A 24,628-nucleotide genomic window follows, 5' to 3' on the forward strand; every position below is an offset into this window, starting at 1 on the left:
TTGCATATGCAAATAACTTTATATCTATGAATGGGAGGGGTTGGGGGTGATTTGCCAGTATGAGGTTGCCAGGGAAGAACTTTAAAAAACAAAAACCAGCTGGTGTAAAACTAGTCAAAGCTTCAATAAGTCTTTCTACTAACTTACAGACTCTCATGTAGTATTCAGAGCACAGCTAAAAGGACTGGTTGTTTTTTTTGTTTGTTTTTAAGGGGGGGGGGGGGTAGTTGTGTTTTTTAAAAATAGATATTTGATATATACAAAAAAGTCCTGCTCTGGGGACTTTGAGAGAAATCACAATGTTTGCATTCAATATTATAGGTTCCTTCACAACATAGCAACCTCAAAGTGGGTGAACAATGAAATATGAACTGAATAAATTAAGATATAAATGACTTTTAATCCTAGATGGACCCTTCCTACTATCAAGAAGAACTGACACAGTTACTGTGTACACTGCAGAGTTTGATTGAGAAGGAAGGAGATTATCCACTCAAGTTAGAATATCTGCAGTATGTCCCACAGGTAATTAACCTTTCATAACATATATTACTATATAAGGCAATAATTACAAAAACTGTTTGTTTCTGATAACTTGAACTCAAAAAATAGGGTAAGTAGGTCAGAATTTATATGTATATTTTTTTGGGAGAAATTTCTTCAACTCTAAAACAAGGTATCTGTTGGTGATAATACTTCTATCATAGTTCAATGAGGTGTAAATGAAGACAATTATTGTATGAAGTAGATAAACACACAACATACCGACTGACTATTGTATAAATTCAACTTACAGTCTTAATTAAAATACTTAGTTTCTATGGAATGAGATTTCTGGAAAAAAATGAGGAGAGAAACTTTGGCAAGAAAATTAACACAGAAATATAGTACATTCTAACCATTTTAAGTTTTTGAATTTAAAAATGTTTAAATTTACATGGAAATAGTAAATTATCACCAATTTTCATCCCTTTGAATGTAAAAATTGTATGTCAGGTTATTGGAAACACACCATTTTTGTATTTAACCTAATGAGTACTATTTATCTAATATACTATACAGCACTTTGCCAATATTGTGCTCAAAACACTTTACATTCCATCTGCCACCAAACCTATAACAACACACTGGCCCTTTAGATTTCCAAACCTGCGTGGGCAGCATACAATGAATTAGTCTCTGTAAGTGCATAGGATGTAATCCTTCACTTGGCAACATCTATCCTACCAGTTCCCTATTTATACAGCTAGGACACAATTATAGAATAGATATTGCCCAGCCAAGGACAGCAGTCATTCAGAAACAAGTGGCAATTAAAGTTTGAATTGACAAATTACAGATTCTGAGCCAGCCACTCTTCCTGTCACAACTCCACCTATACTAAGTATGGTTTGTGTCTCTACAATACACCAGTAGTGTGCAAGCTGTATAAAGTGAGAGTTCCTGCCAGTGGTTACACATTTTGTACCTGTAATAACATGTAGCAATAGAAACTGTAGTTTCAAAATACCAAACCTGTATTACTGTATTTATTAGTGATCAAATTTCCCACTAGATCAACTGATTCAATTGATTGATTGATTGCAAATTTCTTTTACCAAATGAGATGGGGTGTCCTATTGCTGATGAAGCTATTCATTTTGTCTGTCAATCAAGGACACATATTGTCATAAATTATTATACATGTACATCATCAATACTGTAATATCCCACAAGGATAAACCAGAAATTCTGAATACATAAATTATCGTATCAGAACAAATTAATTTCATATGAATTATAATTTCAGTAAAGTTAATTTCAGATATTGTAACTTACTATCTTTATGTTACAATTTACATTGTATGTTCAGTTTGTTTGCAAAGGTTTGAGAAACTTGGTGACAGAATTGGGAAAAACTGTTAAAACTGGAATAATTTTGTTTGAGGAACCCTATAAAGTGACTGGGGAATTACTGAAATCTGATTTAAATGTAATCAAGGAGAAGGCTCAATTTGCTTCACTTAGCATATTTTAATGTTTACCTAACCTGTTATACTTGTTGTTCCATGCCTTGACATGTGAGTGTCATGTAATTTGGCAGTGCCAAATATCGCAAATTGTACTAACTGTAAGGTATAGAATCTCTAAGGGTCCCACTACTCACAACAACACATCATCAGTAACTACACATTTATATTTATACACCATCGGTGGCATCTCTATGCACAGATCCCTACCTCCCCATACTAAACCTGGAAATTATCGATCAAGACTCATTTTAGCTAATTTCACTGGAAAACAAAAATGCACAAGTAAGAAGTAACTAAAATGCCTTCTTGTAGTTGTACCTAAATTTAATGTAATGATCAGTCTGGTAATTAATGAAAATTAGTCTTTGAGAACTTGCTGAAGACTGTAAAATTGCAAAATTTTGTAGTGGTGAAAATATCACGGTTTTACAGTAGTTTGGATGCTAATGTCGTGTCTAACTGTGAGTGGAGGTGTAAATCGTAATGATAAGGAACTAGAGTACGTATATTAAAGTGACTGTCCCTACGTTCTCTTTTTGTTTATCCATCCAATAAGGTAGGGAGAATGCAGGCATCAGATTTGGAAATGCTGGTTCAATTTACATACTTAAAGCAAAAATACTGGTATTATACTTCCGTACTTACCATCATCTAAAATGGACTGTTTTGTTCACAGAATAAAGGAGATGTGGTGACTCCACAAATGCGTAATGCAAGTGTGCGCAATCTACGAGTACTTAACAGATTTTATGGATACCCAACAGAAGCCTTCATGCTGGCTGTCAATATCATGGATAGATTTCTGTCTGTTGTCAAGGTAACACAACAATTCGTTTCATTATTCCATTCTTATTCCAGAATCAAAAGAAAGAAAATTATCAAAAATGAAATTTGATTAAAATTCATATTTCTTAATTTGTTTCATTGAATACCATCAATATTATGAAATAAATGATTTCGAATGAATGAATGGATGTGTGGATAGAGGAACTTGTGGTGTTGATTTTCAATTTGACCCAACTTAATGTCTTTTTTCGTTATTTTTTTTTATTTTTACCAGGCTAGACCACACCACATGGCTTGTGTTACAATCAGCTGTTATCACATGGCAATCAAGAGTACCATTGCAATCAAGGTATGTCTAATTTCAAGTTCAAATTCCAGAAACTTTGTATTAGAATCTTCTTGTATATAATCTGGCATCATTGAAGAAGATCTGGTCAATGATTTTCATTGTGTGGATAGAGGAACTTCGCTGGGTAGATGCTTGGCTATTAATAGCAGGTCCCTTTTTAGTTGTTGTTGATGTTGCTGTTTTTGGGGGTTTTTTTGCGTTTCTCATCCAACCAACCCTGCATTTCTTCAATTCAAGAAATTAATTGTAAAAATAAACACCCTCTATGGACAGGTCAGAGAAAGATTATAGTGTTATCAGTCAAGGGTAGGAGGGTATAATGGCAACACCAAAGGTGCATCTAGGTTTCATATTTTCATTTATCACCAAAATTCGAAACCTTTGATGAAAAAAATGACTTATTTTTTCCTTTTGACTTTAATTGCTATTTTAAAGGCAGCCATACAGTAAAAGTACAGGTATGAATTGAAAGCATTGCCAACATGTATATGCACACTTGCCCCCCCCCCCCCTCTTTTTTTTAACTGATTGAAAAGGTGCCATGTCACCCATCGACCTAATAGACCCCTCACAGGACATCATAAGTTCCCTTATGAATTGGTCAACTCCTTGGTGAGGACTGGGTGACACAGCATCTTACAGTCTAGAACGCCATATTCTGTATGCTAAATATCCAAAAACACTTTCTTGTTAACAATCATCGTAATCAATCATTCGATGGGTTTCTTACATTTTGTATATTGTATGCAAGTTACTTTAACTTAGTACCATATTTTCCTCCATTTTTTTCTTAGGATGTCGCATCAGCCACTGATCTAATCCGTATAAGCCAATCCAGATGTACCACAAGTGATTTATACCGGATGCAACGGATAATCCTGGAAAAACTACACTGGGACTTAGATGCTCCCACACCAATGACATTCCTACATATATTCCATACACTTGCATATGCCCATGGATACTTGCCTCTGGAAGAGGAAGAAGTGGATCAACATCTGGAAAAATTACTGTGGAAGTTAGAGGCATGCATGTGTCAAAGTGCATTTAGTATATACAAGGTAAGAGAAATTACTTAAAACGTGCAGAGACAAAAATTCTTCCCTCACCACTCATTTAATCATACATTTATCAAAATGTTCCTTGGCATAAATGTACCTGAGGCTGATATAAAACATTCATAAGGGTCAAAGTTTACATAAAAAATGTAATCTTATTTTGAACATGAATTTGCTGCTCATTTTTGAATTGTACAGAAACTACAGAGTTTTGCCCCCAAATTCTATGCTAGGCCTGATTTCAAAACAGATATGTCATATCATACCAATCAAAACATAGCACTTGAACATGATGTCAACGAACTCATTCTTGACGAAATATTTATGGAAACCAACTCATGAGGGCGCTATATACAATAATTATGCTTGATTTTGAAAACTTGTAATAGATAATCAATTCCATCACTTCAAGTTGCTTATTCCCATAGTGTTTTGTGGAATTGTGATTTTGGCTCTAAAATAGTGAAAATAAGAAGAAAAAAACATGAAATAGTAATTGCAGTTGCTTCGTATTGCATCTCGTATCATTTTTGATCCAAGACATTATGTACAATATTGAAGCAAGTGTCATTTATAAGGTCTTATTTAATAGTATCAACCGACATCGGAAACTTTTGTAGGTCAGGAGCTCAATCTTATGAGGGAAATTAAGAACTAACAGTATCTACAATGGAAAACCACATCGGTTCATTGCTAAGAATTGTGTATAGCGCCCTCAAACTTCTCACTGATAAAAGTTGGTCAAAAGTAAATGTCATAGGTCACAACACACAAGATAAACAAAGGTGTCCTCCCTTTCCTCCGGAGTTGGTCTCTGTATTACAGTGGTGTTACATTTCTTGTGTTTTTGTTCAAGTTAATCATGTGTGTACTGATGTGTTAAAGCTGATACAAAATGAATAGCAATGTCTTATCAAAACAGAACCCAGCTGACATGTTTGTTTCTTTTACCAAAGAGTAAAGGGTACCAGATCAGATTGCAAACTGGTTTCATCACTTGTTTCAGCCAAACTACTGTAAAGTTTGACCTCAGTCATTTTCAAATAGGCTAGTCTTGTGTGGATGAAAGATTTGACTATATTTTTTTATTGACCAGAGATAGTGTAATTTTCATTTTTTTGTAATCTCGCAATCACATAATTCCAGGAATGTAGCTTGTATAAAATTTATGAACTTTTGAGAGACTCTGCCACAAAGTAGAAACCAAGAGAATAAAGTGCAATTTGCTGAAGATTTTAACCAAACATACCTTCCTTGCAATAATCGTTTGATTTCTGGAGATGATACCCTGAAATTGTCAATTATTAACAAATCCAGAAATGAGTCGAAGTGTCTCTTACACATCACTACACGAGTATCAGTCTTCATGATGTCATTTCATGTTTTTAATAATCATCTTCAAAGATCCAGGGTACGTTGAGGTCAAGGGTCATACATAAATCAAGCTTGGGAATATTTCATTCTTAGTAACACCATAATGAGTTGTCAGATGTCACCCTAGTGATGTTGTATATAAACCATGTTATTCAAACATTACCAAAACACTAGTCGATTTGTCTCTAATTTTTGCTCTTTCAGTCGCCATGCTCTAGTTCTCCATTTTTCCAATAACATAAATTTTGGTATTCCTGGCAGGCTTCCACATTGGCGCTATCCCTCCTTAGCTGTGAATTGGCTGTGTTAGTCGAGACCCGAAGGCACTCATTGGATTGGAGAAGAGCCACGTTGGCGTTACAACTCTTAACAGAGGTAAATAAGCCAGTAAATCAAAGCTTGACTCTCAACACTTTCCTTTGTAACAGTGACGTGAGAAGTCTTTGGAGCAAAAGTCACTGAAAAGAGTCCAAACTCATGGAGACTGTACCAAAACTTCATGAATATTCTGTATCCCCTGGTTTAACACACAGTGTGTATTACTTACTAACATCACAAGTTGACTTGAGTAGCTAAAAAACCATAAAAAAGCCTTGATATTGCACCAAATGATAGACATAGTCATTCAATAGATGGTGAACCCAATATAGATAACCACTTACAGCGTATTCCTACAACAACAGTAAGGTCTGGTAGCACTCTTGAAATTGAATAAAATGTACATAAAAGCTACAAGAGAAGCATATCATTTGAACCTAGCAGCTGCCTGCAGTCTGTTTTTCTCTTATTCACAAACTGTTTGGAACAGTTCCCATATCGGGTTAACCTGCTTGCCCTTTTGTAAATTGTATGCCTCTATCACCGGTTAAAGTACATACAAAGGTCTCTCGGTTACTTGCTGGTAACATTACGTAGTGTGTCACTGTTAAAAAAAGAAATAGTGTTCTTGATTAGCTCAATGTAAATACATGTACTATAAAAAAAAGTGCTTTCCATGTTCATATGTTTTTGCGAGCATCTACTTCTACTGAAAAGACCACTTTATTTAACATAAATTAAGTTGATATATTAAATAAATAAATTGTGCTTACTGTATACACATGTACACCTCCCTAAAGACATAAATAAATAATATGCATATTGGACTGCAAAGTTAAGTTACTTTGGAATGGTAACTTAAAAATGATGCAATCTGTCTACCACTGACCTCGATCACACAAATGCATATTAATGTTATTATAATATTTTATGAATTTGGACAACACAGAAAGAAAATAAAATGTGGGTGCAATGTGATATGTTTTCCAAACTTTAACGCAAGTGAGAATGTTTAAACATAATAAAGCTCATACCAATGAAATTACCAGGTTAAAGATCACTGTACTCACAAAAGCATTCTTAACTTTGTTTTTATCTGGAGGCTGTTGTAAAAGTTGTCCAGTTTAATGTGCTGATCAAATTCCCAGACAACATTTGGCTTTCAGTCAAAAAAAAAAAAATCCTCACAGCTGCATATGTCAAAATGATAGATCCCCATGTTTAGTTTAGTTTATTTCAGTATAACAACAACAAGATCAACAGAACAGAATTACAAATAAAAACTAGACAATGGATAACCCATGCACAAAGACTTATTTTTCCAGTGGGGTCCATACAGTGATTCAAGATAGTGGCAGGATTAGTAAAGCTGTTTGACTACACGGAATGAGAAAGACTAACAGAACTAGGGATAAATGTGGAGGCAAAGTCACTAATAATGAATAAACTTGCTGTTTTCAGTATCCTTCAGTGTTTTCTCAAAGGTACTTTCCCTGTAGCCTAGAGACATGTTGTCTTTCGAATTTAGCAGTCATAATCAACGCTAAAAATAATCTGTTAAACTAAACACAGATCTAGCTAGACATCATGTTGAGTAGGTCTTAGCACAGAGAACTGGAGGCTTCTATATGCAAAGATTTACATGTGTTTGACTACTTTTATGTTCAATAAAGCTGAATTATAAAGGTTGAATGTAATTCATTCTCAAGGTGTATCTTTAGCTGTTACCAGCTAGTTCACTTAGTGTACATATTAAAGTGGTCATTGCTTTTAAAAACCCTTATGAAAACATTCGCCATCTAGCTTTTAGAATTCATCTTTATAGAACATAAAAGTAATCAAAAACATGTAAATCTTCACATACATACTTCCAGTTCCTTGTGACCTTAGTAACAGATAAATGAAGTTAACAACAGTGCACGTCAGTAGTAATTCATCAGACACTGACAGGTGCAAAGCCTTGTAATTGGTTACTTCATTCACAAGATTGCTTATAAATATTCAATAAGTATAATATTGTACCTAACACCACCTTAAGTTCTAGTCTGAATGTAAGTCACATCACAGACCACCAAGCTATTTGGTGGTCTGAGGTCACATGTAGACAATCACATCATTAGTTTACATTAACACCATCTGGATTTAATTACAGCTCTTGGTTGAGGTACAAAATTAAGCAGAAAGTTGTGCTTAAGAAAAACCATATTTCTAGGCATTGATTACGATTGCTAGATTTAAAAGGTAGCAGCGAGTCTCCAGGGCTACTTTTCCTGCCGATTTGTTTAACTTCTTATTTGATATTTCTGTTATCGCATATTTTTTTCTCCCTACAGATTACTGATTGCGAGTTGTTTCAATGCAGAAAGCTTGTGTCTGACTTCCTTGAGATTTATTCCTCACCCAAGGGCAAAGTTCCACGGATGAAACTCACATGGATAATCTCATCGCGGACGGCCAAGCAGTTACAGTTCAGTGCACAATGTGTTACAGCCCTACCTACTATTCATGAACACCAAGTGTACTCGGAAGCCTCAAGTGAAGAGGACCCCTGCAACAGGTAAATATTATTAGTCATGTTTATTCTAGAGATTCCAATTTTATTTACCTGCCAAATCATATCATATACGTTAACTTTATGCAATAACATGTGTAACATAACCTTGATGTCTAGAATATCAAAGTACACAGTTGTTTTCAATAATATATCTAGGGGATTATCTGTCAGAATTTCAGACTACACTATACAATTATTTCCATTAATTCATCAAAATTGACTAAAGGATTTACGAAATATTATTATTAGATATAAACAGAAGTATTTCGTCAAGTGAGTGCTTCTTGAGGAATAAGGTGACGAAAAGTATTTCAAGTAATTTGTCAAAATCACCACACTTTAATGTTAGACATTCAGAGCTTCTACTAGACATTGTGCTGTATTCTGTTAAATGACTTAAGTAAATCCCAAATGTATTTGTACAGTCAAAATACCACATTGGTCACAATTAAATGAGTTGTCCAAAGAGTTGGAAACATACCACTACTTAGAAGTAAAAACACCAAATCTAAAATCTAGAAGTATCCAGAGAAAAGTAAATTCTACACATAAAGAAATGTTTCAAATCTTTATACATGCATTGGAAGCAATTATTCGTACAAACAGTCCCAGATGTGAAGTAATTGTTAAAACAGACTTTTCAATCAGTGGGCTCTTTGTCAATAATCTGGGGCAATGTGAAGCTATTACAAGGTTGCTACTGATTGGACAACGTGCATGTACTTTATAACGCATTAACAATACAGCCAACAGATGTGCTTGTTTCCTTTGTTTTCTAACCAATCAGAATGAACATTATAAAGAGCTTCACATTATCTGCAATATCTATATAACTGTAACCAAGTGCAGTAAAAACTGAAGAAGTTTTCAAATTGTGTTCACTTTTATATTTCACAGCTCCATAGATGACCCTCCTCCCTATCAGCATGTTGATGATAGCGATGACCCTCAAGATGATACGATGGAAGGACAAGATAAGGATGATGTCATCCAAGAATCAGATACTAAAGCCATGGACACTGATCAAGATAATTCCATATGTGTAGATAAGGCCCTGATATATCAATCCAAACAGAAAGACTCTATTTTATGTCATTTTCAAAATATTTACAGTTATGTACCTGATATGAAAGTTACGACATTATGATAGTCAGCTGTAATATTCTTACTCATTTCCGACTATTTGAATATTATTTAAAACTCCAAACTTGAAAAATAATTTTTAAAATGTAAATAGTTCATGCTTTTAAGACATTTTAGAACAGGTAGACTCAAAAATTGCAGTACTGTGGTCCCTATTTGTAAAATTGAAGAACCCTTCTCGTACCTGAACTGTGAGTTGTTCATGTCAAAGTTACTTTTAATAATACTAGTATAGTAGTTTGAAACCTTACATTGTAGTCACTTTGCTTATATCAAAGTTAGTTAGTTTTGAAAACATATCATCCAAATGATGAATAGGCAGATGAGAACCAGATCATTTTTTGAGGAATAAGGTGATGGAAAGTATTTCAATAATTTGTCCAAAAACTTCAGGCAGATGAATGGACTCATAATTGATCTACATTTGACCAAAGCTATGTGTGTCATCGCATCATAAGCTGAAAAATGAACTGGCTTGAATTAATAACATGTTGTTGACAAATTACCTCAACCAGTTCTGTCTATTCTTGTTAAATTCGATCAGGTCTGTAAGATATGACATGTAGTTCCATCCTATCTTCCCCCAGTTTGAAAATGGTGACTGATCTGGCGCCATGGGACAAGCGGGGCACAGGACTATTGTCTGTATGTGTATGAGTATTTGAGTGCCTGTCCCTTGAGTATGAATGAGCTCTGATGAGAATATTGCAGTACTCCAGTTTTAAATATTTACACTGGACATTTTCAATCAAGTAGCACTTAACTACAAAAGTAGGACTAACAACTAGGCTTGCTAGTATTCAGATAATACTTTTACTGTAGTTCCATACTTTCTATGACACATGGTTACAATGTTTTAACTGTGATTTGAACCAGCCTGTCAAGCGAACAAAGGAATGTTTTAGATTTATATTGTGGCACTACAGATCACATATGATATGTGATGTGTATGTCTACACTTTTGCAATATTTCAAGTTTTTATGTGAAGTTATTCATAATAGTATTTATTTTTATTAGTGTCATATACACTGGTACTATATATTTTGTCTTTTTAGAATGCTTAATGGGTTTTTAACCAAAATGTGCAATAATTGTATTCACCTGTGGTGAAAACTGTTACATTTGAACAAATTGGTCATGAAGTCATACTTTATTTACTACAGGACATGAACATGATGTAGTAAAGTATGGCTTCTTGACTATATTAAAAGCTAATCCTGCTTGCAGACAGAGTAAGTCGGGACTCGATTCTGACAATGTCCCTTTGGTGTTTAGGCATTGTCAGAATCGTGTCATGTACATTGTCTGCAGGACAGCACTAAAGTGTTCTAACACAATGCTTGAAAGTTTAACCACTTGTATTTCTTATTTATTCATTTGGTATCTCTTAATGGAATTTGCTTTGACATTTTATTCTTGCACTTTTAATATTTGTTCTTTTTTTCCCCCGAGTGGTTGATCCTATGTATCACTTAGTTCATGCTATAGAGATCAAACACACAGGGCAAACATCTCCCATGAACATTGATACTCTGTGGTTTTAGATACCCCTGTTAAATCTCATGTAGATATAAAAGACTTCAGACCAGAATTGATTTATTGACTCTGTAGGCCAAAGACCTTGGAGGCTGTTAACAGATAACAAGTGTCTGGTACACACACACAGTTATGACTTAATACACGTGTCAAATCTAAGCACAGGGTCACAACTTGTGTCATAAACTTACAGAATTGGCATGTATAGGAACCACATGAACTAGAGTTTCAGTCCACACAAAACTGAGAGATGTTAAAACTTATTTTTCACATAATTCTTGCACACTTATTTGTACAAGTCTGCCATTTCTTATCATCAGTCACTGTCACTTTGTTGAACCGTGGTGGTGAAAGAAAAATAAGTTTAAAAAAAAATTGTATGAATTTGAATAATCTCAGGATTAGAAACACTTTTACTCTGTCTGTACACTTAAAGCAAACACTTTAATTTATGCTGCAGACAGCTAGGGGTAGATTTATTGACTACCGTACTAGTAGCTGTGGGTGAAAAAACAAATTGCACTTTGTCATAAGTTCTTTTTCTTTGTCTTGAATTGATGGATGAAAGAGACTTGTACATATCAATTTTTAGGTAACTGGTTTGGATGTGAAAGTTTGTGTGTAACATATTAGACTTTTAGGTGACTTATTTGGATGTGAAAGTGTGTGTGTGTGTGTGTGTTTGTAACAGACTTTTAGATGACTTATTTGGATGTGAAGGTGTGTGTGTGTGTGTGTGTTTGTAACAGACTTTTAGGTGACTTATTTGGATGTGAAGGTGTGTGTGTGTGTGTGTGTTTGTAACATACATTTAGGTGACTTATTTGGATGTGAAGGTGTGTGTGTGTGTGTGTGTTTGTAACATACATTTAGGTGACTTATTTGGATGTGAAAGTGTGTGTGTTTGTAACAGACTTTTAGATGACTTATTTGGATGTGAAAGTGTGTGTGTGTTTGTAACAGACTTTTAGATGACTTATTTGGATGTGAAAGTGTTGTGTGTATGTAACATACATTTAAGTGACTTATTTGGATGTGAAAGTGTGTGTGTGTGTGTGTTTGTAACATACATTTAGATGACGTATTTGGATGTGAAAGTGTGTGTGTATGTAATATATATAAAACATTCAGTACTTCTGTATGAAATTTGCAATTACAGTATTTAATAGGATTAGTATTGAGAATATAAAATATTTTGTTGGTAGATAAATTAAATAAAGTGGAACACGTACTTGTACATATATATTATTACTAGTGTTTGTCATTTCAGAGGTTTTTTTCACAATTTTGAAAAATAGCCACTGCCAGGTGCTAGTAAGTCATTACACTCTAAAGAGTACAAACTCACTTTTAGAAGTGGCATACAAACTTAAAAACTTAAAATTCTGAAAAAAAAGGAAAACTCGCAATCATAACTTGTCTGGAAGATTTCACTTCATGTAGGCTCAATCTTGAACTACAACTACTGTACAAGTTGTAAATTGATTTGGTGTGACAATTAATTTATGGATTTTGTTTTTAGAATCAGAAATAAAATTAACTCGCTTGTAAGCAATTTTCCAACTCTGTACACGTCTGCTCCGGGTATCAGGGCAGAATATACAAAAATCTTACATGTACAATGAAAAATTCAAGACTACATGATTTAGAATTTTTTAAACGTCAATGTTTATTAATAATTATAATTATAATGTACATATTTTCTAAGTTTTTATTCAATATATTACTGTTAAACTATTTTTGACAATTCTAATAAAGAGGAAAATATGTTTTGTACTTCCAAATTTTGGTCCCATTTGTGTGTGTTCATTAATGTGCATATACACATGTATTTGTGTGTGTTTGTGAAGAATTGCTATTGACTATTTCATTGTGTGCTAGTATAGTTTTTCAGGGTATCAAAACATGTACAGCTATCTTCAAAGCTATGTGGGTGCCTTAATATCAATCACACATTACATACACCTAACTATAATAGACAGATTCTATATTCAACGTTTCATTCTGAAATTGTTTCTCCTTGATACAGAAGTATTATGCTTTTATTTAAAACATCAAGACACTGATCTGTGATTATTTGTAAAGTAAAGTTACCCTTTGTGAAACGGAACTGCTTGCTGTATGACATTTGAAAGTGAGGCTGCTGCTAGAAGTACAGACACATGAAACCCTGCAGACGACACATCAAGCTTGTGAGCCTCACTTTCAACCCTTTACATTTTTTTAGATACCCACTAAAATGAGTAGCTAGCTAGGAAGGTTTTCTGTTCAAAAAGTCACTTTAGGGGACGACTGCCGCTGAAATGGTGCAATCTCTCTCTCTCTCTCTCTCTCTCTCTCTCTCTCTCTCTCTCTCTCTCTCTCTCTCTCTCTCTCTCTCTCTCTCTCTCTCTCTCTCTCTCTCTCTCTCTCTCCCCACTCTAAGGACTATTATCGCCCATTTGTATATTTAATAATGTGTACATTTTTATCAATGTTACATTTTTTAAATCAGCAACAATGCCGCGTGTTTCTGAAACAAACCTTGAATAAAACATTATCACACCATATTATAAATGTAACACATTGTCGTTATATAACACAAACTGTGAGTTAACGTTCTTTAAAGGCCAGAGTTTCAATCCCAGGTTCTTACAATAGTGTCAACTTATCAATGAGGCCATTGGTATTACATAGGGACATTCACTAGTTTTTTCTATAGTTCACACTAAATTTAACCCTAATCCTAATTGGGCCTGAGATATACAAGCCGTGTCAAGTTCAAAGTCAACATGTGACAGTGAATATCGCTATAAAGTTCACTGACGACCATTCTATTTTTTGGGTCGCACAGTTGGTGGTTTTTCTTTTATTTAAACGTTTGTGGAATTTGGAAGTCGGAAGAAACTCCTGTCCGTTATTGAAATCTTAATTGTTCAGTATCCGATGACGTGTAACAGCTATGAAATTAGCCGATCTCGATTTGCCGCCAAAAAGAGTTCTCTACTACAGAAGGTTGTTTTATTTCTTCCATTGCTGTGCCATCCGAGAAGATCTTTATGTCATCTTCTGTGTAACCCTTGTCATCTTTGTCCAGGTACGACAACAGGTCGGCTAGATATACTCGAAACGACGATATTGGTTACGTGCAGCACTGCACCCTGGGAATATTTGTATATAATTGTATTTACAGTAAAGTCACTATATACATGTGTGCAATCGATTCTGGAGTGTTTAATTTGCAGGTAGTTCAAACCCATAGAAATAGTGTCGTCCATACTCCTCATAAAATCTAGACATCTTAAGCCTGGCGCATTTCGTCTTGAAAGTTTGGTAAACGTTGCTTTCTGTTATGGCTGGCGAACAATCTTCGACACTGACAGCCAACCAGGTAAAGGTCGTTCGGACAACTGGTAGGGCAATTGCTATCGCTGGAATGGTTCACTCGACGTTCCCGTTCACATCTAAAAATGAAATGAAGACCACAAATAAACATTTTGTCTAATGGAGTTATTACATTTCACGAAAAAGTAAATTTGAAATAAAATCTTTGAAGTTTCGATATGTAAAATTATATTTCCCCTTTTTACTTCCGTACATGCGCCTTATAATACAGAACTCCACGTTCTCTATGGAAACCTGCATAAATTACATTGCAAAATTGATTTATCATCTAAAATTGTGACATTGCATAGGAGTGCAAAATTATACTGCAGTGGTTTCTTAAAATGTTTTGTACATGTACGCGCTTATCATCTTCGCATGTTTTGTGTCAAGTTTAGGTCACTTTCACAAGCCACAGCACATAAGTTCTGCTATTATTATAGGGGCCGTGTCATTTTAAAACTAACGCACAAGAAACCTAATTTCTTCGTTTTAGTTTAAACCCCCTCCCCTCAAAACTAAATACCTTAATACGAAATGGGAAAATGAACAACCTGTCCTACATGTATGGTTACATTATATACCATGACATCAATAAACACAACAAACTGAATTTGCAATTCAAATTGTACAACAGTTTACGGTCTCTGCAAAACATAGTTTCAACTGGAAATTGTATTTACCAGTCCCCATGTTTTTTAGCCTTCAAGTTGTTTCTGTCGAGTCGTTTTTGTTTGCACGTTTCCATAATTTATACACGTTGATTTTGATGGCCGCACACAGGCATTTGTTTCCCGATATATGTATCAGAATGTTTCTATCAGAATACAATATACAATGACAAGGAATCTTTCATTCATTCATTCATTCATTCATTCATTCATTCATTCATTCATTCATTCATTCATTCATCGTGCACTTATAAAACTACCTCTCCCGTACTATATATAATTGTACATACAGTAGTTTAAAAGCCAAAATACACTTTTCATGCCGGATTTACTCGAAGTTTCTAACGATAAAATACATGAACAAAGGTTGTATCGACGGGGTTAGTACTTCAATATGCGGCAATTATTTACTTTTACATACGACGGGCCGGTGTCACTTCACTGTACTTCGTTTCAGAATGTCGGTCTTTGAAAGCTGGTATTACTAGATAGCAATAATAATAAGTATATGGTGTCATCTTAGTTGAAATGATGGAATACAACTTTCAAAGACCGATATTAAGAAATGAAGTACAGTGAAGTGACACAGGCCGTCGTATGTAACCTTAAGTAAATCATCGCCGCATGTGACGTAAGGTAGTTGGGTGCCGTAAAGATGCCTGTGGCAAGTTTACGACGTTGGGTTTTTGCTGTATTAGTGTTGCTCATCGTTATCTTCCACATACAGTATGCCCCTATACACGCTCTTTATTCTATAGCTATAGGCCAATGTTCTACTTGTACATAGGGGTGTATATTGTGTTAAATATTCACGGATTGTCCCACCTGTGGAGCTTCAATAGCATTCCTATAGACCTGCCAAAGTACACCTATGTCAAAGGGTTGAATTCAACACAAGTGTCGATTGAAATTCCGGGAGAAATAGAACGCCGTACGTATATGACCCGGGTCACTGGGTGGAATGTTGTACTAGAGGTTTGCCAAGTTTCTTGCGACACTTTCACCAGTGGGAAGAAACAAATAACATTACCCGCGAATTATGGTTTTACAACCCATGTAACTCCAATGAAACATTATCGTTCGGTATATCGACCTAAAAACGGACGATCGCACTACTGCTTCGAAGACGGGTCAAACTAATTAATCGTCCGATACATGTGTCCCGGATGGAGTGCTTTTTTTTTGCTGACAAACACGACGTGTTGCTTCACGATCACTTTCTTACCCCGGGCTTTTACCCATCCGAAGTTCCAACCATCACATAATTAAATTTGGCTTATTTTGCATGACATCAGAGTTCAGTTAGAACGAAAGTGTTTCATGAACTATATACATTTCTGCTCGGAGACTTGTTCGAGCGCCCGTAGTTACTTGATACTACGTAGTCACACGTGTGGGACCCCAACGTTCCATGATTTAGGCAGCACATAGATCGTGGACTACCAACTGACTGGTACAAATTTGAAAGTGATCCGACGGCTTTTAATTAAAGCCGAGATGCACTTTACCTTAAGTGATCTTAACGTAATAATGCTGTCTTTTTTTTCAATGCACGCACATATTCAGGAGTTGACAACTTCTTGCTCGCCACGGAGACGCGCATTGGTCACAATACTCTGAACAATTCTCAGCTAACAAGAATACCAAAAGTTACCTGCATTTTACTGAGTTCCAAATATAACCAACTTCACAAGTATCGTGTCGCCTGCACTCACAACGGCAAGTGTTGTTGTTCCAACTTTTCTTCTTACTATAGCAAAATCTGCAGGCGAAAGTCGAACGTTTTGGGTGAATTATTCAAACATTGTAATCAAATTCTCGTTGGCATCATATACAAACTTTTAAGATGAACTGCCGGATACCAATATCAATGGACTACAAATGAAAGATGAAAATATTATCACTTAAGCTTATTATGGGACGATAATGTCGTCAGGTCAAAATTGGGGAAAAGAACTTTTTTTCAACCGTGACTTCACAGAAATGACATCAGCATCACAACGAGTTTACTTGTAAAGATTTGATGTCTTGTTTTACTACTCTTTAGTGAGGGGGGGGGGGTCGTTGCATCTTTATTTTATTCGACTCGTATTGACCCTACTCCCTTTCATCTGTTTTTGTTTCGTTGTGCTCGAGCTCAGTCCGGACCTTAAATTTCAACATTCCAACTGTCTGAACTTACCTGTCTTCCGGTGGCGCCCTACATACACAGTCACAGATTCCGTCGTCCCACACTTTCCTAACTGGACAATCTCTGTCGGTCTGGATACACACACATTGACAGTTCTCATGTCGATGTATGCCAAGGTTACAGTGGTGTAATTTCACCTTACAACTACACGCACAACTGGTTTCATTTGTCATGGTGAACGTTGCAACCCGTTCGATTTTGATAACATCGGGATATTCAGGGTCAAACTGACTTCGATAAACCTGTTCATAGAATAATAGTAGCAACATAAGGCCAATTAAAAAAGTTGCTTGTTCCGGTTACCCGACCCCACATAGTTTTCACGCCGACTCTAAACTTTGTTTTACGTATTCGAGAAAAATAATAATAAAATCAAGAAAATCGTGAAGTCTCGCAAGAAATAGTGGGTGCGGAAACCGACATCAACTTAAAAAGACAATATAAAACTATTCTTCCATCTGATGGCTGTACATCTGATGAGATGAAACCAATAACACAGAGACCATATGGAAAACAACGGAAAACTTGAACTAGACACTCACACATGAAAAAAAAATATAATAAAATAAAATAAAAAATCTACCTACCCCACCTATTTTAAATTGAATGTAATCGGAACCACACATTTGTTCACGCCTTACTACAATCTATTGTATCGGTTGAGTTATTCTAGGCGTATGTGTCTGATTTCTACGAAAAAAAAGACCGGACATACAAGCGACATCCTCTATTGTCACGTGACAAACTGGATACAAATGTATGCGAGCTCCGACCTTCAGTTCACCCACCACCCTTCTACAACTACATTGGCCAAAATTTAAAATTGCTTCAAACGGCACAATCACTTTCAATCAGTATGTAGTATTATGTAGTCCTATGTAAGAGTTGCTTATTATAGTGACATGTCATATACATTTCTCAATTTGACATTTTTTAAAGACATATTTGTATTTAGGGGTACTAAACATCCATTAAAATTAAAATCGATTTTGTAGGATGAGAACTAAAATGGCTACCCCCCCCCCCCCAATAAAAAAGGAAAGAAAAGAATTTAGCCTTTTTCATCCTACATTGAACTATTGATCTCGCCCCTAACATGAACAAGGTTGAATGGTTAGAGTGACCGGCTTGGAATCTACAGGTTGTTGGCCCGAGCCGAGCCTTACCCTTTGTTTTAATGTCTTTGGTTAGATTTGAACGAGGATCAAGTGTGCCCTTAGTTAGCCTACCTGTAGCCTTCAAGGACTTTGCTACTACACTATTCCGCTATCCTAACTGACATCTGATTTTGTTACGAGCCACTTCAAAAAAATAATGTCAGGTAAGATAGAGGTCAGGAATGGTGTAGTAGTGATAGTCTTTGAAGTCTACAGGTAGACTACGCTCAAGTCAACCCAGTTGTATATAACCACATACAAGGAAGACATCTTTCTGTGATATTACCTATATACAGGTAGGACAGAGGTGAAATCTGAACCATGTGTGACAATGGGATGTATTCTCCTCAGGATATCAATGTGTGTGTGCATGTGTACGTGTCTGTCTGTCTGTCTGTCTGTCTGTCTGTCTGTCTGTCTTTCTGTGTGTGTGTGTGTGTGTGTGTGTGTGTGTGTGTGTGTGTGTGTGTCATATTTTCTAACATCGATACCCTCTCCTCATTGGTTGGAAGTTACACCGGTGAATTAGACTCTGACATCTAGAGCGTTATTGAAATTTGGTCGTGCAACCACACGTCAACTGTAGATTTTGAAATACTAGTGAACAATGTAGCCTTTTTTCTTACAAGTACACCTGCGCCATAGTTTTTTCCAGGTCGTACGTGCAATGTTTATGGTTCAAAGTCTCACACGCTTAAAGTAATAAATCACTAGAATTTCACTAAGATGGATTTTAGTTAGGTATAAAAGATGAAAGTACCGACGCCTGGTGGATTAATTACGTGGTGTATGGATAACTTACTTTTACGTCAACATTGGCGGTGGTAGTAGCCTCACATGAGAACAATTCATTATTACAGCAGCCGCCACATCGGTGAAGTTCAACACATGGAGGCCAGATGTAGACATAGGGGTCTGGGTCAGACGGTATAGCAACTGCAGTTGGTTTTGGAGCGCACACTGGTAACTCGGCAATGATATTAAAAGCATAATCTAAAAGAATAGAGAATATCGCTGCTATTTAATATTTTGCTCTCTTGCTAGTAGGTTAAGGGTTAACGTTGGAAAATGTATTTTCTGAAAACCAGAAGATAAAAAATATGAATACACGAAAAATCAAATACACTAGTGCTCTGATATTTTGTATTATGTATTTACAACCCTAGCACAAAGGTTTAGAACAAAACACATTTTCATAAAATCTACGCTAACAATGTTGCACGTTCCTAAGGCGTAAAAAAAATTGTGTGGTTCCGATTACATTCAATGTAAAAATAGGTGGGGTAGGTAGATTTTTTATTCTATTTTATAATATTTTTTTTCATGTGTGAGTGTCTAGTTCAAGTTTTCCATTGTTTTCCAAATGGTCTCTGTGTTGTTTATTTCTTCCTATTAGATGTACAGCCATTACAGATTTCTTGCGAGACATCACGATTTTTGTGATTTTATTATTATTTTTCTCAAATTAGTAAAAAAAAGTTTAGGATCGGCTTGAAAAACTGGGGGGGGGGGGGGTAACCGGAACCAAACAAGTTATTTGGCCTAAGCTTGATTTCAAGAAATGTATCTAAACGCCGGTATATAATAAACTGATAATATATTCTACGGCATGACCTTGTTTAAAATATATAGGCCTGATAAATTAGCAGATTTCTTTGATCTGGGTTCACATCTGTCCTCTGACTGAGTACGACCTAAGACGGAAGTGCAAGGCATTTAGTCTCAGCAAGTACCAACAAATAAAGATTTAAAAGCCGAAGAAAACTTGGCAAAATGACAAATGTTGGAAAGACATATGTTGAACGGAAGGGTATGGTATAACACGTACAGGAACCGGGGTAACTGAATCAAATATGGTTCTAAAGTGAAACTAATTCTACCATCGACCCAATAAGAACGAGTTGGTTGGTTTCCAATACTTTGTTTGAACGTACACATGAAGAAAAACAATCCGTCAATAGAAGACATTGCCGTGCCCCCCCCCCACCTGGTGTGTTTTTATCGCGAAGTTATTGTGCAAATTTGAATGGTGTCTCTAGATAAAAAACTGCATAATTTATTGACCAATTTGCTAATTGACCTTGAATATAGAAGTCAAAGTCAAAGGTCAAGCTATAAAAAGGAAGCTGACCTTTGGGGTATAGACATTTAAATGGAGTTCATGAAGAAAGAAAACATTCAGTCATTTTACCTTGAAAATGTTTGTGAAGGTCAAAAATCATGGTTTCATTAGAAAGCTCATCATTGATAATGTGAGGGTAGACACTTGAATGGTGTCCATATGTATCAAACTTTGGATATAACGCTTTTCTATCACAAATATGGCCACCATTCAATGATGTGACGCTACAGGTCTAGCTCACGTGACTTGCATATGCCTCTCAGTCAACCCCAAGTCATGATTAGAATATTATCACCTGAAACGTTTTATTCAAAATGCTATGAAGATAACCAAAAATTGGCTACTTTACCTTGAAGAAGCCTTTTGAGGTCAAATGTCAAGGTTAAAATGAAAGCTCATATTTGATAATATGGGTAACGCTATTGAATGGAGTCACTATCCATTGCACCTACAAAGATATGTATCATATTGTGAAATTAAAAAAAAATATGGCCGCAATTGAACCATATTTGATTCGGTCGCAAAACAAAGCGACGTGCATATGTCTCACATAGCATGTTACCATTGTGCCAGGTTTGGTTGAAATCGGTTGGTGCATGCCAGAGATATGAGGGTGAACGCATGGACGGAACCCAATGTAATAGCCCCTTTCAGGCGGTGCCCGTTGAGGGCTAAAAAAAATGCAGTAATTCCAGAAATCTAGGAAAATGTCATATATATATATATATATATATATATATATATATATATATATATATATATATATATATATATATATATCCATGTATATGGTTAAGTGGGCGATGCCGAAGGAATACAAAATCCAAAAGTAAAGATGGCGTAAATTGTTTTCAAAAAATCACCCAAATAGGTAAAATCAGACAAATTCTCACCATATTTTATACTAAGGTTATAGGCTCCACCTACTGAGAAAAATTTCTGAACATGGCATGATAAACCTGTTAGGTTTTAATTCAAAAGGTTTTATGTGACCGGAGATAATAACAAACCCATAATGTTCTTACCGTTTTCGACTTCCTCCTCGCCTGGTACAAGTGGACGCACTCCTGGTGGATACACGTTACCTTCTTGACCGTTACCCCATTCACCTAAAACAATGGCATGCAGGATAGTGAATTACAATTCATTATGTCGTTTGGCAGATCTGTCGTTGTCATTGGGCAAAACATGATTCTACATTTTAAAGTTTTTTACTCGAATGGAAGTATTTTAGCACTTTGTTTACATTTAATTTTTTGTAAATCTCGGGGTATTTCATAAATTGTATTCAAACTCGATTGGTGGTATAATGTGGGGTTTCTCGATATTTTAATATATGGTTACTAAATTATATCATCTTCTATGCATAATACCAGGATCTGCATAGGCCATGTGTTGCTATTGAAGGATGGTGAATTTACATGCATTTGTTACATCTACATGTCTGTTTTTACATCACATGATAAGTCTGGCTCTAGAGATGATTTTTTATACACTTTCGAAGTATAATTTAAGCAGATTGAGTGCCGGTAAAGGCAATCTCACTTGTCTATTTTTGAATCTGGTTCCGATCTCCAACTTCACTGTTCAGTGCTCTAGACTATTAAGACGAAGAATAGTTTAATTTAAGTGCTCTCGTTTAGGTTTTAGGTAAGTAGTTACTATTGACACGGGATTTGATTGGGTTCGCACATGAACAGTCACGTGATTGAAAAGTGTGTAAGAGCCTCTAGCTTTAACAGTTTGTCGAGTTTTTAAAAAAAGTCCATAACATTAACAATGATAAAGAATAATAGTAATAACAATCAGTGACTCAGTAAATCCTGTTCAGTACCCTCCATGACACCATTTGACCTATTACGAGCTACAATAATGATTGATGTCTGTTCAAACTGGGAACTTTTGACGTTTGCCCTGGCAATGTTTCACCGGTATGCACATATGCTGTGTTCGGCACAAAGTTTAGGCACCGAGCCAGTTCAAGCCAGTCCACATGTCAACGATAAACGTCAGCTAGAGAAAATTAGTATAACTACACAAACATCCTAGATGTATTATACTATGCACCATTGTTGTACGTCACAAAAAAAATCGCACATGACTCAAACTTTTTAAAAGTTGTTGTGAAGGGATACAAAGTCAATACGGAGTTGTTTTTGAAATATGCCAGAAACATTCAGGTAATTCAGCTTTTTACATATGTTAGGTTTCTGACCTTGTTTGTTTGTTTGTCAGTATGTGACTTTATGACCACTACACACCTTATATTGTATAGGTATATAGTAATTTGTCAGAACGTGGAATGTGTCCTTCAACGCTGACTGTGAGAATCAAATATTCCTTGACAATATACAAATGGAGAAAAGTCGAGGACTTGGTGCGTTTAGTATATAGTCGTGTATTCTTGCGGAAAGCTACTTTCGGCAAATTTCACTTAATTGACCCAATTCTCGATGTTTAATAGGAATAATATTATATATGTACATTTATAAACTATTAATTTGTATAAATCATTAATCTAATGTGATTTTGCTAGGTAAACTTTTTATAGCTTCGGCCCGTTCTAATCACGGCGTCTCTTACCAGACTAATCCGACCACTACATCGACATATCATTAACTCGACATTACCAAGACAAGCTCTATAAAGATTGGGCAACGTATGGTTGTGTAAGGAGTGAGATCGATAGTTCAATGTTGGATTAAAAAACTATATAAATTCTTATACTTAGCCCTCAGACTACCCCCCCCCCCCCTCTCCCTAACTAAAGTGACCAAAATGAAAATTGTTTCAGACCACACAATCAATTTCAAATCAGTATGTAGTAGTACATGTATGTAGTGCTATGAATACAAAGCCAGTATGTAGTTGGGAAGAAATAGTTCTTTTTGTTGACACTTTTAGTACTTCATTTTAGTGTAATGCATTTGCGACAGCGAACATTCTCAATTTGACAATTTTATTAGAAATATGTGTATTTGTATTTAGGGTACAAAACCGATCAATTAAAAGTAAAATCGTTTTTTGAACTAAAATGTCTAAATATTGGTCTCGTCCCTAAGTGTGTAAATGAAGTAGGCCTAATCAGAGTTATTAAGTAAATCAATAACTTGAGTACCACGATTGCAGTATTTAAACCTCAATTCACATACGAGATAAAATATGTTTGTAACTCTGAATGAATACATCAACATACATATTCAGCGACAAATGAATCTGGGGTGAATGACGTCATGAGAGTATCAAGACCACGTTCTTATATCATAGTTAAGGACATTTCAAAACTATTTTTCGAAACTTAAACTTTAAGAAAGCGTGATTCAAATTTCAAAAAAAGTAAAATCTCTCGCTGTGAGCCAAAATTACTAGCTGGGTACAGCTGAACTTTGTCTGACGCCCTAGTGTAACTTTAAGTGTTGTTTTGTGGTTCAGAACGACGTGTAAAAAGGACGCCTGTTGAGTTTCATGTGTAAACTGCAGCTCACCAAACCGCTAAAGACAATTTTGTGATCGCCTCGGGTCACGTGAAGTAGACACAAGGTCGTACGGTGTCTCCATACCTCTGGTGTATATCGTTTAATTACGTAGGCGGTACAGACCAAAACTAAGGTCACCGCTAAGATTGTCTTCTATACTATACTAGCCTCTTGTAATATTCTTGTTGCGGTTCTCTATGTTTTATGAATTGTCGCTGTGGAAAATTCTAGTATCTTTCTTGTGGTGAAAACCTAGACAGTATTTTAAGGTAAACAACACAAGGGGTAAAGTTTTGATTGATAAACAAATACTATCCTGTAAATGAACGCTTACGTACATTGTACTTATTATGCACTGTTGACTTAACAAAATATATATATAATACAACGTGTTGTATACATGTACGAAGGTCTTTTGGCAAGCGTCTACATGCTGGCATACATATGATACTGGTGATGCAATAGCTAGTAACATCCACACACACACACACACGCGCGCGCACACACACACACACAC

General features: G+C 35.6%; 2 protein-coding genes across 2 annotated transcripts in view; one reads left to right on the forward strand and one right to left on the reverse strand.

Moving 5' to 3' along the window:
* The first annotated feature begins 408 nt into the window (after nt 1-408).
* LOC144438771 (cyclin-G1-like) lies at nt 409-9,598 on the forward strand. Its single transcript, XM_078127930.1, has 7 exons — nt 409-525; nt 2,689-2,829; nt 3,073-3,147; nt 3,942-4,208; nt 5,841-5,954; nt 8,231-8,454; nt 9,349-9,598. Exons 1-7 carry the CDS (start codon nt 409-411, stop codon nt 9,596-9,598), a joined length of 1,188 nt encoding a protein of 395 aa, XP_077984056.1.
* Nucleotides 9,599-13,535: 3,937 nt separating this feature from the next.
* LOC144438913 (uncharacterized) overlaps nt 13,536-24,628 on the reverse strand; it is a 13,625-nt gene continuing 2,532 nt past the window's right edge. Inside the window, exons 3-7 of the mRNA XM_078128141.1 lie at nt 21,661-21,744; nt 19,316-19,506; nt 17,348-17,598; nt 16,820-16,927; nt 13,536-14,574 (exon numbers count right to left, since the gene is read on the reverse strand). Coding sequence (XP_077984267.1) covers nt 14,412-14,574; nt 16,820-16,927; nt 17,348-17,598; nt 19,316-19,506; nt 21,661-21,744 — 797 coding nt within the window. The 3' untranslated portion in view covers nt 13,536-14,411. The remainder of the gene's footprint in view (nt 14,575-16,819; nt 16,928-17,347; nt 17,599-19,315; nt 19,507-21,660; nt 21,745-24,628) is intronic.

This window comes from Glandiceps talaboti, chromosome 8, assembly GCF_964340395.1.
Source record: "Glandiceps talaboti chromosome 8, keGlaTala1.1, whole genome shotgun sequence".
Lineage (NCBI taxonomy): Eukaryota > Metazoa > Hemichordata > Enteropneusta > Spengelidae > Glandiceps > Glandiceps talaboti.

What these genes read in the sequence shown, in the direction of transcription:
- LOC144438771 (XM_078127930.1), top strand. Translation starts at nt 409, where the DNA reads ATGGACCCTTCCTACTATCAAGAAGAACTGACACAGTTACTGTGTACA. An exon ending in CGTTACAACTCTTAACAGAG is followed by an intron (nt 5,955 to 8,230) that starts GTAAATAAGCCA and finishes TTCTCCCTACAG; the next exon opens with ATTACTGATTGCGAGTTGTT. An exon ending in GAAGAGGACCCCTGCAACAG is followed by an intron (nt 8,455 to 9,348) that starts GTAAATATTATT and finishes TATATTTCACAG; the next exon opens with CTCCATAGATGACCCTCCTC.